Source organism: Phoxinus phoxinus, assembly GCF_949152265.1.
Source record: "Phoxinus phoxinus genome assembly, chromosome: 13".
Classification (NCBI taxonomy): domain Eukaryota; kingdom Metazoa; phylum Chordata; class Actinopteri; order Cypriniformes; family Leuciscidae; genus Phoxinus; species Phoxinus phoxinus.
In genome coordinates, this window is record NC_136888.1 from 5,377,748 (window position 1) to 5,391,086 (window position 13,339).

General features: G+C 38.4%; 1 protein-coding gene across 1 annotated transcript in view; it reads right to left on the reverse strand.

Moving 5' to 3' along the window:
• The window catches only part of vps39 (VPS39 subunit of HOPS complex), a 42,305-nt gene extending 31,978 nt beyond the window's left edge, over positions 1-10,327 (reverse strand). Inside the window, exons 1-8 of the mRNA XM_079633336.1 lie at positions 9,751-10,327; positions 6,576-6,641; positions 6,423-6,487; positions 5,966-6,008; positions 5,210-5,304; positions 3,815-3,913; positions 3,639-3,731; positions 1,983-2,166 (exon numbers count right to left, since the gene is read on the reverse strand). Of these exons, the coding sequence (XP_079489462.1) occupies positions 1,983-2,166; positions 3,639-3,731; positions 3,815-3,913; positions 5,210-5,304; positions 5,966-6,008; positions 6,423-6,487; positions 6,576-6,641; positions 9,751-9,823 (718 nt within the window). The 5' untranslated portion in view covers positions 9,824-10,327. The remainder of the gene's footprint in view (positions 1-1,982; positions 2,167-3,638; positions 3,732-3,814; positions 3,914-5,209; positions 5,305-5,965; positions 6,009-6,422; positions 6,488-6,575; positions 6,642-9,750) is intronic.
• Positions 10,328-13,339: the final 3,012 nt, after the last annotated feature.

The window sequence follows — 13,339 nt, forward strand, 5'->3', positions numbered from 1 at the left end:
AATTTCGATACCACAGAGAAAAAAAACTGATACTAGATTAACTTATGTAAGTAAAAGTTCTCAGGCAACTTTTGAGGGAAAAGTCAAGATTGAATCGGTATTAAAATAAAAACAATGCAGCAAATTACAAACAATAAAAGAAATGCCTTTCATTTGCATAAACTAAAGCAGTTTACAAACTAAGCATTTGCACGCACCCTATATGCATTTAGAACAATCCTTAATGCAAATGTGTAAGTGAGCACGTTTACATGCACACGGTACGCTAATAACGCACAAAAATCAGTTTATTGAAGAAAAAAACCCTGTTGTTGGGGTTTACATGTACAGTAAACCGATAAACTGATGACGGAAGTAAAACCGCGTTTACAATACTTTATTAATAAATCAGGTAATGATTTATCTTCACATATCTGCATATTTCAGTTGTTATGTCGGTTGTAATGTTGAATAAAGCGTTAAAAACCAAAGAGTAAGCGGGAATCTTACGGCTCATATATTCTCCTCTCGTGCAGTTACAGACGCAACACTGAACCACTGATAGAGTATAATCAAGAAGTGAGTTTGCAATATATTCCTCCTCCCCTACACACTTCAGTAAGCCGACAGAAAGCAGGTTCATGCGTTTACATGCTGGGTGAAATCGGCATCAATAATCTAGCTGTGATGTTCGGTTTATGTCTATTGGTTATGATACTCAGTGTGAGATATCCTATTATTTTCTTTTCAGTTGTTAAAAAAATATTTAATGATGTTTAATTATTTGTTTATTATTGTTACAATTAACAAACAGTTCCTCAAGTGACAGAAATTACATTGTTGCGCATGTTTTGCTTCCAGTTTGTTTTATTATGCTATGACCACTCTGTGAGTTTCACGTCTTTGTAAATGAAAGTTGAATGCGTTTTAGGAAGGATTATTCCTGTGCACCTATGCAGCCATTGTGGAGGTGGGGGGGAAAGCGAAAGAAAACGAAAATTCTCGGGACAGCAGCATCTGTCCGAATTTTAAACTTAACCGTTCTATTTAATCAGAAACGATCTGAAAACAGGGCTTTAAAGGGGTCATGACATGAGAAACCAAATTTGCCTTGATCTTTTGGTATATAAGAGGTCTTTGTACCATTAAAACGTCCTGACGTTCTCCCCATTATAAACGAATAATTTATTTAATCAAGCTCTAAATACAGCTCGTTCTGGATCCATGGTAAGAAGTGACGTCACGGTACGAAGTGACGTACCAGCGTTTGCATATAGACCGCCTCCAGCAGAAGACAACTACGCTTTCAGCGCAAGACAACTACGCTCATTTCGTATCATTGTCGCGCCCGCGCCCACGCGCCGCGCGCCTCACAAGTGTTCAGTCGACGGACAGCGAGTGTGGGTCTGTGTACAGGGAAATTACGATGCCACGCAGATGTGCTGTTCCTGGCTGTGGACAAACAACATCTTTGAATACGCTGCGAAAGATCCAGACGACAGGGAAAAATGGATGCACTTTATTTGTCTGAGTCACGGCAGTGGTAGAGAACAAATCCCAAAATGATGCTGGCTTTGCCAAAAAACTGTTGCTCAAGGATAAGTCCGTGCCGACTATTCTGGGCTCAACAACGACGACGCAAACTGTAAGTAATGTATTTAAAACTTTAAACTGCTTTTTAAATACGCCGAATCCGCAAGTGTTCTGGCTGGGGGCGTTAACAATTGATGCATAGGCACTAACGTTAGCCAATCATAACAGTGGCCGTTAGCACTGAACTCTTAAAGGGGAAACACCCCCAAAACAGACTGTTTGAATCTGAGGATGAGAAACAGGGTGGGAAAAGGTCATAAATCACTACATTTTAAAAGTTTTTTGTAAAAAAAAACTATAGTAATACTATAATTGCACCTAAGGGAACATCATAACAAAATAAAAAAAACCATGTCATGACCCCTTTAAGTGTAAAATACCGAACTTGTCCTTTAAGACTGACATCATACCCATTGCAACAGGAATGTCCGTCCAGTTAAGGGCACATTTCTGAGTGCAGACGCCTTCTTCGTTTAAAACAACCGTGAGGTCATCCTGACCCACTGCCACCTTCCCATCAGCCAATGGGGCCACCAACGGTTCCAGCTGTTTCCCAGTGGGGAACAGTTCCTTGACTGAGCCACGTCCATCCATCTAAAGAGAAAAGTCATATGATTGACCCAAAAAACAACAACAACAACCTAATGTGAGTGAATATCTGTAATATAAGATATATTAAGAGCTTAATATATCACGTATATATTGATATACATAAATGTTATATTGACCAATCTAGTCTATATTCACTATATATCAGCTATATATCATGGATCATAGACCATTCACTATACATCTGACTGGTTTTATTAGTTTAAGAGGAAACAAAGTGTGCTTAAAAGGTACCGTGCTGATGTTGACACAAGTAAGGAAAAGCTAAATATTGGTTTTCTGAGTTAATTTACCAAAGGGGCCATCATGGAGAGTTGACTAAATTGATCTAAGAGTTGACTAAATGTTGACTAGGAGACGATGGGCCCTATCTTGCATCCAGCGCAATTGACTTTGAACACCGACGTATCATTCCTATTTTGCACCCGCGCACAGCGGACTTTTCCCTCCACAGACGCACGTCGGTAAATTAGGGAATGAACTTGCGCTCGCGGGGGAGGTTCAGCACAAAGAGGAGGCGTGTTACAGCGCAAAACTTCCCTGGTGCTATTTTCCAGTTTTAGAAAACAATTCCGCCACTGACCAGGAAAAAAACAGTCAAAAGACAGTGGCGCGTTGCGCGTTAGTCATATGGTATTTTAAGGGTGCGTGCTTGGCCATAATGTAGCGTGTTAACACGCATCCACTTTGATTCTCTAATAATTATAAACAGACGCAGCAGTTTTCATTTGTGCAAATCCTACATTATTACAAGGAAAAATATTAACACACGAGGGAAATCATTGTTGTGTCCGTGAAGATGTGAAAAAGATCTATCTAGATAAAATCTAGATTTGGCTACACATTTACCCAAATTATACGCCTGTTTAACCGAAGCTAATTTGTGTGTGTTTCTCCCATCATCCCCAATGTCACTTCTCTGTGTTTTACGGCCCTGACGAGAACGTCTGTCTCCTCGGCTGTGAACCGCTCCTGCCGTGCGCTGGCAAATCCGCCGTTATAATAGCGATCCGCCATGGAACAAGCGCGCCTGCTCTTAAAGGGAATGTGAGAGGACGCTCTGATTGGTTTATTTCACGTTACGCCCAAACCACACCTATGAATAATGAAGCTACTTCAGACCAACCCCTTTTAGATTTGCGCCGGGCGCAAGAGGCATTTATCCCGCCGGGAAAATAGCAAGAGTGCCGGGATCCGCCCACAAAGTTACTTGTGTTTTGCACTTTGACACTTGCGTTTCAGATCGTTAAAATAGGGCCCTAAGAGTTGACTAAATGTTGACTAGGAGACTAAGAGTTGACTAAATGTTGACTAGGAGACTAAGAGTTGACTAAATGATCACTTGCCCTATTGGTCCACTGTTGTATTGTTGCTGGCTAACATACTGAAGATGAACTTCTGGCAAAATTGCCAAAGAAACTAAATATAAGCAGAGCTGATTTATTTTTCCCCCTTACCCGGATCAGATAGTAGTCTCGTTTGAATCCCACACATATTGAGTTCTCACACCAAGCCATGGACTTGGGAATGTCTGGAGCAGCAAAATCTCCCTGCAGGAGTGACCAAACAAGAGTTAGCCTACAGTTATGCTTCATCAAATATGTCGTTTGTGTGTTTCCAAGCCTCAAGCAACCTGTAATTCAAGGAATTCTCTGTCCTTCCAGTAATACAGCTGAATCTTCCTCTTCACTGCAACACACATGCGCAGTTTGGCCTCACCTGAGCTGGACTTCTGGAGAGAGAGGGAGAGAGGGAGGGAGAGAGAGAGAGAGAGAGAGAGAGAGAGAGAGAGAGAGAGAGAGAGAGGGGGAAAGGGAGAGGGAGAGAGAGAGAGAGAGAGAGAGAGAGAGAGAGAGAGAGAGAGAGAGAGGGGGAAAGGGAGAGGGAGAGAGAGAGAGAGAGAGAGAGGGGGAAAGGGAGAGGGAGAGAGAGAGAGAGAGACAGAGAGAGAGAGAGAGAGAGAGAGAGAGGGGGAAAGGGAGAGGGAGAGAGAGAGAGAGGGAGAGAGAGAGAGAGGGGGAGAGAGAGAGAGAGAGAGAGAGAGAGAGAGAGAGAGAGAGAGAGAAGAAAGAAAGAAAGAAAGAAAGAAAGAAAGAAAGAAAGAAAGAAAGAAAGAAAGAAAGAAAGAAAGAAAGAAAGAAAGAAAGAAAGAAAGAAAGAAAGAAAGAAAGAAAGAAATCAACATGAAAGAAAGAAATCAACATCAAAGACAGACATCAAATGCAATTCAAAAAGGGGGACCTGGAAGTCACATTATTAACAGCATTGACTAAAAGTGGTCCCAAAAGTATTCAGAGTATTTGCAGGGTTTTAAAAACTTTTTTTAAGACCTGCACAAATATAATTATTCCCATTTGAGCAGGTCATTGTCTGTCTACGGTAACTAAACCACAGGATGACTGTAAAAAAACACAACATTACCGTTCAAATTTGGGATGCATGTATAGGATTTTTTTTTGCCTGATACCTATTTTAACAACCGATAAATAATATCAGTTGTTATTTATTTTATCACTTGCTCACTTATTTGACCTTTTTGTCATTAAAATAGATTACTGTTTTGATCCTGTTTTAAATGAGCAAAGTTCAAAAACACATGTATTATGGTTATTGCTGCATCATCAAATCCTTTTTATTGAACATGGATTGGATCCATTTAACCTTGCACACATCCATTTGACATTATACAACTATAAACAACGTTTGTTATATCAGCATTTTTCATGCAATCACATTATGCCAGGCCTGCGCAATATATATCGAAATTATGCACCCCTGCTCACACGCCCCATTTCCTCGGTTAAAATCGCAATTTTCTCACGATTTAAAAATAGTTGGGAAACATTTGGGATCTTGTAAGTAATCAACTTAGCAAAATATATAACACTGGCCTTGTGATTTTGGGATATTTTAATGCAAAAATCGTACATATTGCACCTTTAATACCAACATCAACATTTCAGAAACACACGTCGGGACCACTGTGTGCATGAAAACATCAGCAGGCCAGAGGACTTCTTTAACCTACCTGCAGGTCACAGGCAAACAGTGTGGCTCCTCTCGCTTTGGACAACACAGTAATCTGCTGGAACGTCAGCAAGTCATGAACGTGGATGTTATTTTCTGAAACAAAAGAGGGCAACGGCACTGCTGACACCAAAACTACACAGTTCCATAATATGCACTACACCACATACCATTTTAGTCTATGAACCAAGTTTACATGTTGAACCCAAGTATGCAAGCAACTAGGGCTGCGCAATATATCAAATTTATCAAAATATCGCAAATGTATATATCGCAATATGCATTTCGCAACAGCTTGCAATAAATGGGGTCATGAACAAAAGACAAAGTTGTTTTAGCTTTAATAAGTATCAGGATATATTTAATTCATACAGTGAAAACTAAGCAATGTTTTATTTTTATATTTTATGATTCAGTATCTTTTATTAAATAAACCTAATATAGGATAACCTGAAGCCCTGTGGTTTACACTGATGTTAAATAACACTTCTTATGCTACAGTAAAACGCTGATGTTCACTTGTCATAAAAAGAATGTGAAACACATGTAGGTTATATCATTTTAGATATATTTTAAAGATAATTTAAGTTTATTTTACACACTTTAAGCATTATCGTATCGCATATCGAATATCGCATTATTTAATGAGTTATCGCATATCGCATTTTTCTTCAATATCGCACAGCCCTAGCAACAAAGAAAGTACATATGACTATGACACACAGACTTTACAATTCTGTGGGCGGAAAATACTCACCCAAAAGACTAACCAAAATCTTGTACTGCGAAACCACAAAGAGCTGAAAGAGGATTATAGAAAGAGGAATTGACAGATTATGAGAGATAACCAGAAGTAAATTCATTTCTGTAGACATAGTTCACCACTGTCAATTTGTCATTATTTTCTCATCCTCATGCAGAAAACTTTTCTATTTTAAACAAAGATAATTTTTTTAAGAACTTTCATGCATTATAAAAATCACGGTTTAAAGTGACAACAGATGTCGAACTCCACAAAGGACCAAAGAACACAATAAAAATGGCCCATGATGAGACTTGTGGACCATGTTCTACATCTTTTGAAGTCATACGATAGCTTAGTGTGAGAAGCAGACCACCAATGAAGTGCTATTCGTCGATAACATAATGGAACAACATAACGGTGCGTAAATAATGACAACATTTATGTTCATTTATGCTCTATCGGTTCATACCTGCTGGATCTTCTTTGAGAAGTTCTTATTGGATTTCTCTAATGTAACTTCAAACCGGTTTGTACCTGTAATGAAATATATTATCAATTAAACTAAAAGTAAATCCAACAAATAATCAATGCAGAATATATTCTGCAAACAAAAACTACGCACCTGCATCTTTCTTGATCATGTACTGAAGGAGATGACCCGGTTTGGTCCCGACAAGGAGCCAGTCATCTGCAATCACAGTATCATTATCATTATAAAGATTTGCAAATGAGTTCATGGAAATAATTCTGTAGTACAATCCAGAATTAAGGAATTAATACAGTCCATCTCAAGTGGTCTAAAAATGGTAAAGTTTCCTTGACATCAAATGCGTGTTTAGATCTTCTATAGGGTTAAGGTCAGGCGAGTTTGCTGGCCAATTAAGAACAGGGATACCATGGTCCTTAAACCAGGTACTGGTAGCTTTGGCATTGTGTGCAGGAGCAAGTCCTGTTGGAAAATGAAATCTGCATCTCCATAAAGTTGGTCAGCAGCAGGAAGCATGAAGTGCTCTAAAACTGGTAGACGGCTGCGTTGACCTTGGACCTCAGAAAACACAGTGGACCAACAACCATCACTGACTGCGGAAACTTTACACTGGACTTCAAGCAACGTGGATTGTGTGCCTCTCCTCTCTTCCTCCAGACTCTGGGACCGCGATTTCCAAATGAGATGCAAAATTCGCTCTCATCAGAAAAGAGGACTTTGGTCCACTGTGCTTTATTAAATCCAGAGTCAACACAGCCGTCTACCAGGACATTTCCAGAGCACTTCATGCTTCCTTCATTTTCCAGCAGGATTTGCACCTGCCCACACTGCCAAAAGAACGAAAACCTGGTTCAATGACCATTGTATTACTGTGTAATTACTGTGTGATTTCATGTAATATTCTAATTTTCTGGGATTTTGATTTCGTGGGTTTCATAAGCTGTAATCATCAAAATTATAACAAATAAAGGCTTGAAATATCTCACTTTGCATGTAATGAGTCTATATAATATATTAGTTTCACCTGTTAAATTGAGTTCTTGAAATAAATCAACTTTTTGATGATATTCTAATTATATGACCAGCACCTGTATAGTTTTCCTCCCATAGAGCCTATTATTACGAAAAAGCTTAACGTCAATCTCAATCTTAAAAAAACTCAGTAGCCAATTCACCTTATTGAACATCCAACGCGTGGTCAACGCGCGCACGTTAAGCGTTTTATAAAAGTTTTCTATGGGTGTTCATAATCTGATTTAATCTGTTTGCCTCTATAAAGTATGCTTTAAATCTCGCGATTAATCGAATCCAAAATAAAAGTTTGTGTTTACATAATATATGTGTGTGTATTGTGTATAATTATTTTGTATATATAAATACACACATCCATGTATATATTTGAGAAATATTTGCATTTATATACTGCATATATATTTTTATATGATTTATATTAAATATAAATAGAACTATTTTATATATAAATAACAAATGTTTCATAAATATATACATGCATGTGTGTGAGTATTTATATATACAAAATAATTATACACAATACACACACATATATTATATAAACACAAACTTTTATTTTGGATTCGATTAATCGCAGCAGGGGTTCAATCTTCAGCTGGCTGGCAGGAGCCGCCACTGGCATGTCATGTGATGTTTTAGACAATTTTATCCCAATTAAACCAGTCAAATGGCCGTGATCAACTGGTTGCTTACCGACGCTTTCCAGTCTCAATCAAGTCAGCCGCGGCTGGTATCACGGCCATTTGACTGGTTTAATTGGGATAAAATTGTCTAAAATATCACTCATACCTAAAGAATAGATGCATGAGATTACGTTCATAAAAAGAAAACAATGTTTTTCCTTACAGCAAGAGTATCAGGCAACGCGTTATACACGCAGTTCAGCAGCGGCTGACTGGATTGAGCGTCCAGCAATGCGTCGGTAAGCAACCAGTCTGATCACGGCCATTTGACTGGTTTATTTGGGATACAATTCTTTAAAACGCCAATTATGCAAAAGAGCATAATCATATCAACAGATGCATGATAAATGAGCTAGAGAGGGAAGAACACAAGACAAAAACTGCCAAAAATCAATGGTTTCTGAAACTGGCTAGAGTCAGACAACTAGGCAGCCGCTGACAGGTCACGTGACAGATTGAACCCCGACTCATTCATCGTTTACAGCCCTACTTTATTAATAAGGTAGGCCTATATTGTGTACTAAATTTGGTGCTTCAATATCACTCACATTAAGCGTCTTAAATGGGAAAGAACGCTTGATTACGCTGCCGTTGTCTGTTTGACCAGAATACTGCCATCTAGTGGTAGCAGGTTTTCTCAGACAGCTGTGTGTGGATCGTGCCAGGCGAAACCGGCGAAATGAAAGTCTCAAAATCCAAATGAATCAAATAGGATCGACTCAGAAACAAGTCAATGAATGCACGCGTGTCACCTCATCCACAAATCCACATCTTACTAGTTGCATGCAAAAATTCTGGCCTACATTAATACAAAATTGAGGTTTTGTATTAACAACTATGTCTCTATTTGTACAAAATGCTGCACATTCTTGTGATTCTGGATTTTGCACACACAAGTTGTATTGTATTAGTTTAAATGTAGCGACGCACATTTGTGAATTTGTCAAATAGATTTTGTTGTGCACACATTAATAATCAGCACCAGGCCTATTCATTTGTATTTGTTTGTGTGTGGGTTGTGAAATGCTTAAAAACAGCAAAAAGAAAGTCTCAAAATCCAAATGAATCAAATGAGATCGACTCAGAAAAGAGATTAATGAATGCACGCGTGTCACCTGATCCACACATGCGCATCTTCTTTGTTGCATGCGCAAATTATGATACACTAATACAAAAAGCAAACATTTCTATTCACAAAAATGTCTCTATTCATTCAATTTTTAATTTTGCACAAGCAAGTTGAAAGGCATGGATAAAACATATTTGCAACACGTATCAAGTTCATTGATAATTGTGCTTGCACGAGTTAATCATTTTGACACTATTTTCATCCCATATATTGATAGCATTAGGGTTGGATCTAAACTCTGCAGGACAGTGGCCCTCCAGGACCGGAGTTACCTATCCCTGGTGTACTGTGTATTATTATTTTGTATATATAAATACACACATGCATGTATTTAGTCAGTAAATTTGTTATCCATTATACTCCACATGTGAGTTAAAAGTGTACAAGGAAATGGGAATGAGAAAAAAAGGGAAGCATAACTCGCTTTTGATAAAGACGTCTGCTAAATGACTAAATGTAAACTCACCCCAGGCCGCCAGACAGTCTATCTGGAGGGGTAATTTCTCCAGAATAGGAACCGGTTCATATGCGTCATGCATACTGGAGCTCTTATGAACTTAACCGAAAATGGTAAAACAAAAATTAAAAAGCCCGAGCACTGTAGAATCTGATGGCAGCTGACAGGACAATAGTAAACAATCCACTACTACTACTACACAGCAGTCATAGATCGTTAACCTATTTGTTAACCATCTCGCTTCTTGTCATATGTCCCACTCCATCCTTCTTGAGTCCTGTGTCGGTCCAATATCTAAAAATAACACTGAAACTCCTTTGTTTCTGTTGTGTTGTTGTTAATGGGTCATGAGCATATTGCTAGTTAGCTTCCATATTTGCCCTTTAAACTCGCTAAAACACAGATCCTCGAATTACAAATGTGTTTCATCCCATTGTTCTGCGAGACGCGGTGGTTTATTCCCGTTTCAACCGTTTAATTGTCCATTAATCTGAGTTTATATCTGACAGGCTTCAGTGTTTGACAGCTAGCGACGAGCCTACTGTGTGCTGATGCTGCGGGAACTTCCTGGAACTGTGACGAGCACGTGACTGTGAGAGCTCGTGAGAGTTATATTAAAAACATCACACATGAAGCGCGTGCACTCTGCTGCCACAGATGATCGGCATTCCACACATAAATCCCTTACACAATTGAATTATATTGTGTATTGCCTGGAATTAATTGTAATGTAATGATGCTTATGTATGAATATATTGATCTATGTTAAAATATATAAAAATATTATATTTTTTATTAATATTATATTTTTTCAGTTTCAGGACAATTTTGGCGTTCACGAGTCAGTGTGTTTGTAACGAACATGTGATTCTCAAACTATCCTGTTCTCAGCAGCTTGCATATAGGCCTACAGTATAGGCCTAGTCAAAAATGTATAGATGCATCAAAATATGCATCACATGAAAAGTAAACTTTAATCAAAATAACTGTTTACTGGTGCAAGGGCGGGACAACATGCTCTTACATTAATGTGAAAAAATGGACTAAAGCTAAGCCAAGCTTTGGACACTTTATAAAAGAGATTAAACAATATGGTAATAGCTACATTAGATAAAATTAAGAACAAAAAAGCAAGAAAGATGAAGCTTTTTGTTACTTTAAATTATTGTAATTTTACCCCTGGCATGATCTTTTTTCTTTTTTTAGTGATATTTTCTACTTGTTGTGAGGTGTATTATCATGTACAAATCTTTGTATATTTTCAGTATAGCAAAAAAAACAAAAAAAAAACTGCTCTTAGGCTACATGAGATCAATAGCCATGGACAACCCTTTTTTTTCCTTGCCATTTTTGGTGATTCTTATATATATATTGTTCATTATGATAATCTTCACAAATGAACACAAGTTTTATTAATGCAATTTGAAGCCTAAATACAATCAACAGTAAAAAAGATAAGCAAACTACACTACGGTCACATGATTTCACACTGACAGGTCTTTCAATCTTTATTTATTTTTTTCCCTGAAATTTAGGATAGTTTGCAAGAGTGTGATTAAGGCTGTGAAAGCGGCTATAGTGAGAAGATGAGTTTACTGATTTGTTGTGATGATATTTAATGTCCCCGGCAGTCCCCTTTAAACACTTGTTAGCACAGTTTCAAGACATGTAAGCTTAAAAAGTTGGTCTAACTGATGTATTTTATGTTGTAGAATAAAACATGAAAAATAACTTAAACTTGTGTTCACCACAGACCTTATTTCAGGCATTGAACCAAAAACCTATTTAAAAACAAACTAATTTTGGGGTTTAGGCCAACAAAAATATGTTATCCCTGTAGCACTCTATTGTAATTGTAATTATTGTAATTGTTCATTACTCAAAGCTTTTCAACACTGTGTACATTATGGCCATCTGGTGGTCAAAAAGAGGAATAGGACTATACTGCACCAAACTCTTACTTTCTTAAAGCGTATTTTTGTCTTAATTTCAAGTTAAAATAGCTAACAGTAGAAAACAAGTCAAGTCACCTTTATTTATATAGGCCTAATGCAACAATACAGATTGTTTCAAAGAATCTTTGCAGTGATAACAGCAAAATATACAGTAGATTAAATGATGCAAACTGAATTCAGCTCTGCTGTAAAGCAGCTCTAAAAAGATAATAGTAAACAGTCATTATTATTCGGTTGAAAACAGTCCAGTGTTGATTTTGGTACAATAACTGTGTAAACATCCTCAATTATATAAGTTAAATTCCGCTATGAAGCAACTCCGCAGAAAACAGAGTTTTCATCAGCTTAGTTCAGGTCTCATCCAATAGTGTCAGTGCAGTCAAATCAGTAATATTGTCTGTGTGGAGGACCTGTCTGGTTCTTGTGGTCTTTGTTGAGGATCAGTGCCGATGGCTGTCGTGTCGATGAGGCCTTCAGAGGGGAGAGTCTATCGACACAATCTCTGCTGACACGCTGCGTTGTGGTCATGTCTAGGCGCAGGTCCACATCTGAACTGGATACGGCCCGGATCCGGCTGACTACATCATGCGTTGTGGTCGTGTCTAGGCGCACTACGGCCCGGATCCGGCTGACTACATTATGCATTGTGGTCGTGTCTAGGCGCAGGTCCACATCTGATCTGGATCCGGCCCGGATCCGGCTGACTACATCATGCATTGTGGTCGTGTCTAGGCGCAGGTCCACATCTGAACGGGATACGGCCCGGATCCGGCTGACTACATCATGCGTTGTGGTCGTGTCTAGGCGCACTACGGCCCGGATCCGGCTGACTACATCATGCGTTGTGGTCGTGTCTAGGCGCACTACGGCCCGGATCCGGCTGACTACATCATGCGTTGTGGTCGTGTCTAGGCGAACTTGCACCATACTTAACATCATGCGCTTAGATCGTTAAAATAGAGCCCATGGTGTTATAGGAAATGTTCCTGGTTCTGGTCGACCTAATTTATGCAGCCTATTAATCCTTTAATGGATGTGACTTATATATATGTGATAATGTGTTATATGTAGCTATTCCAGGTTAAAGAGATGTGTTTTTAGTCTAGATTTGAACTGACAGAGTGTGTCTGCTTCCGGAACAATGCTAGGAAAACTATTCCAAAGTTTAGGTGCTAAATAGGAAAAGGATCTACTGTCTGCAGTCGATTTTGATATTCAAGGTATTATCAACTGGCCGGAATTTTGAGATCGCAATAGACGTGAAGGACTATAATGTGTTATGAGCTCTCTCAGGTACTGAGGAGCTAAACCATTAAGTGCTTTGAAAGTAATTAGCAATATTTTACAATGTATGCAATGTTTCATAGGGAGCCATACTGTATGTATCCTAATAACAATGATGAATGAATAATATTAAGAAGAGGATCTATGACTTATGGAAGCATCTCTTTCAGCTTAGTTGGTAAAGGGTCTAACGTAGTGTACATGTTGTTGATTTTGATGATTTTGAAGGTTAGACAATTCTTCTTCTTCTATAGCAAATAATGAATTACATTTTTTCTTCAGGGGCTCTATAGCACAACGTCTTATGCGATACTGTAGACGGTTGCATGGTTATAATTTTCTCCCTAGTATTATCATCA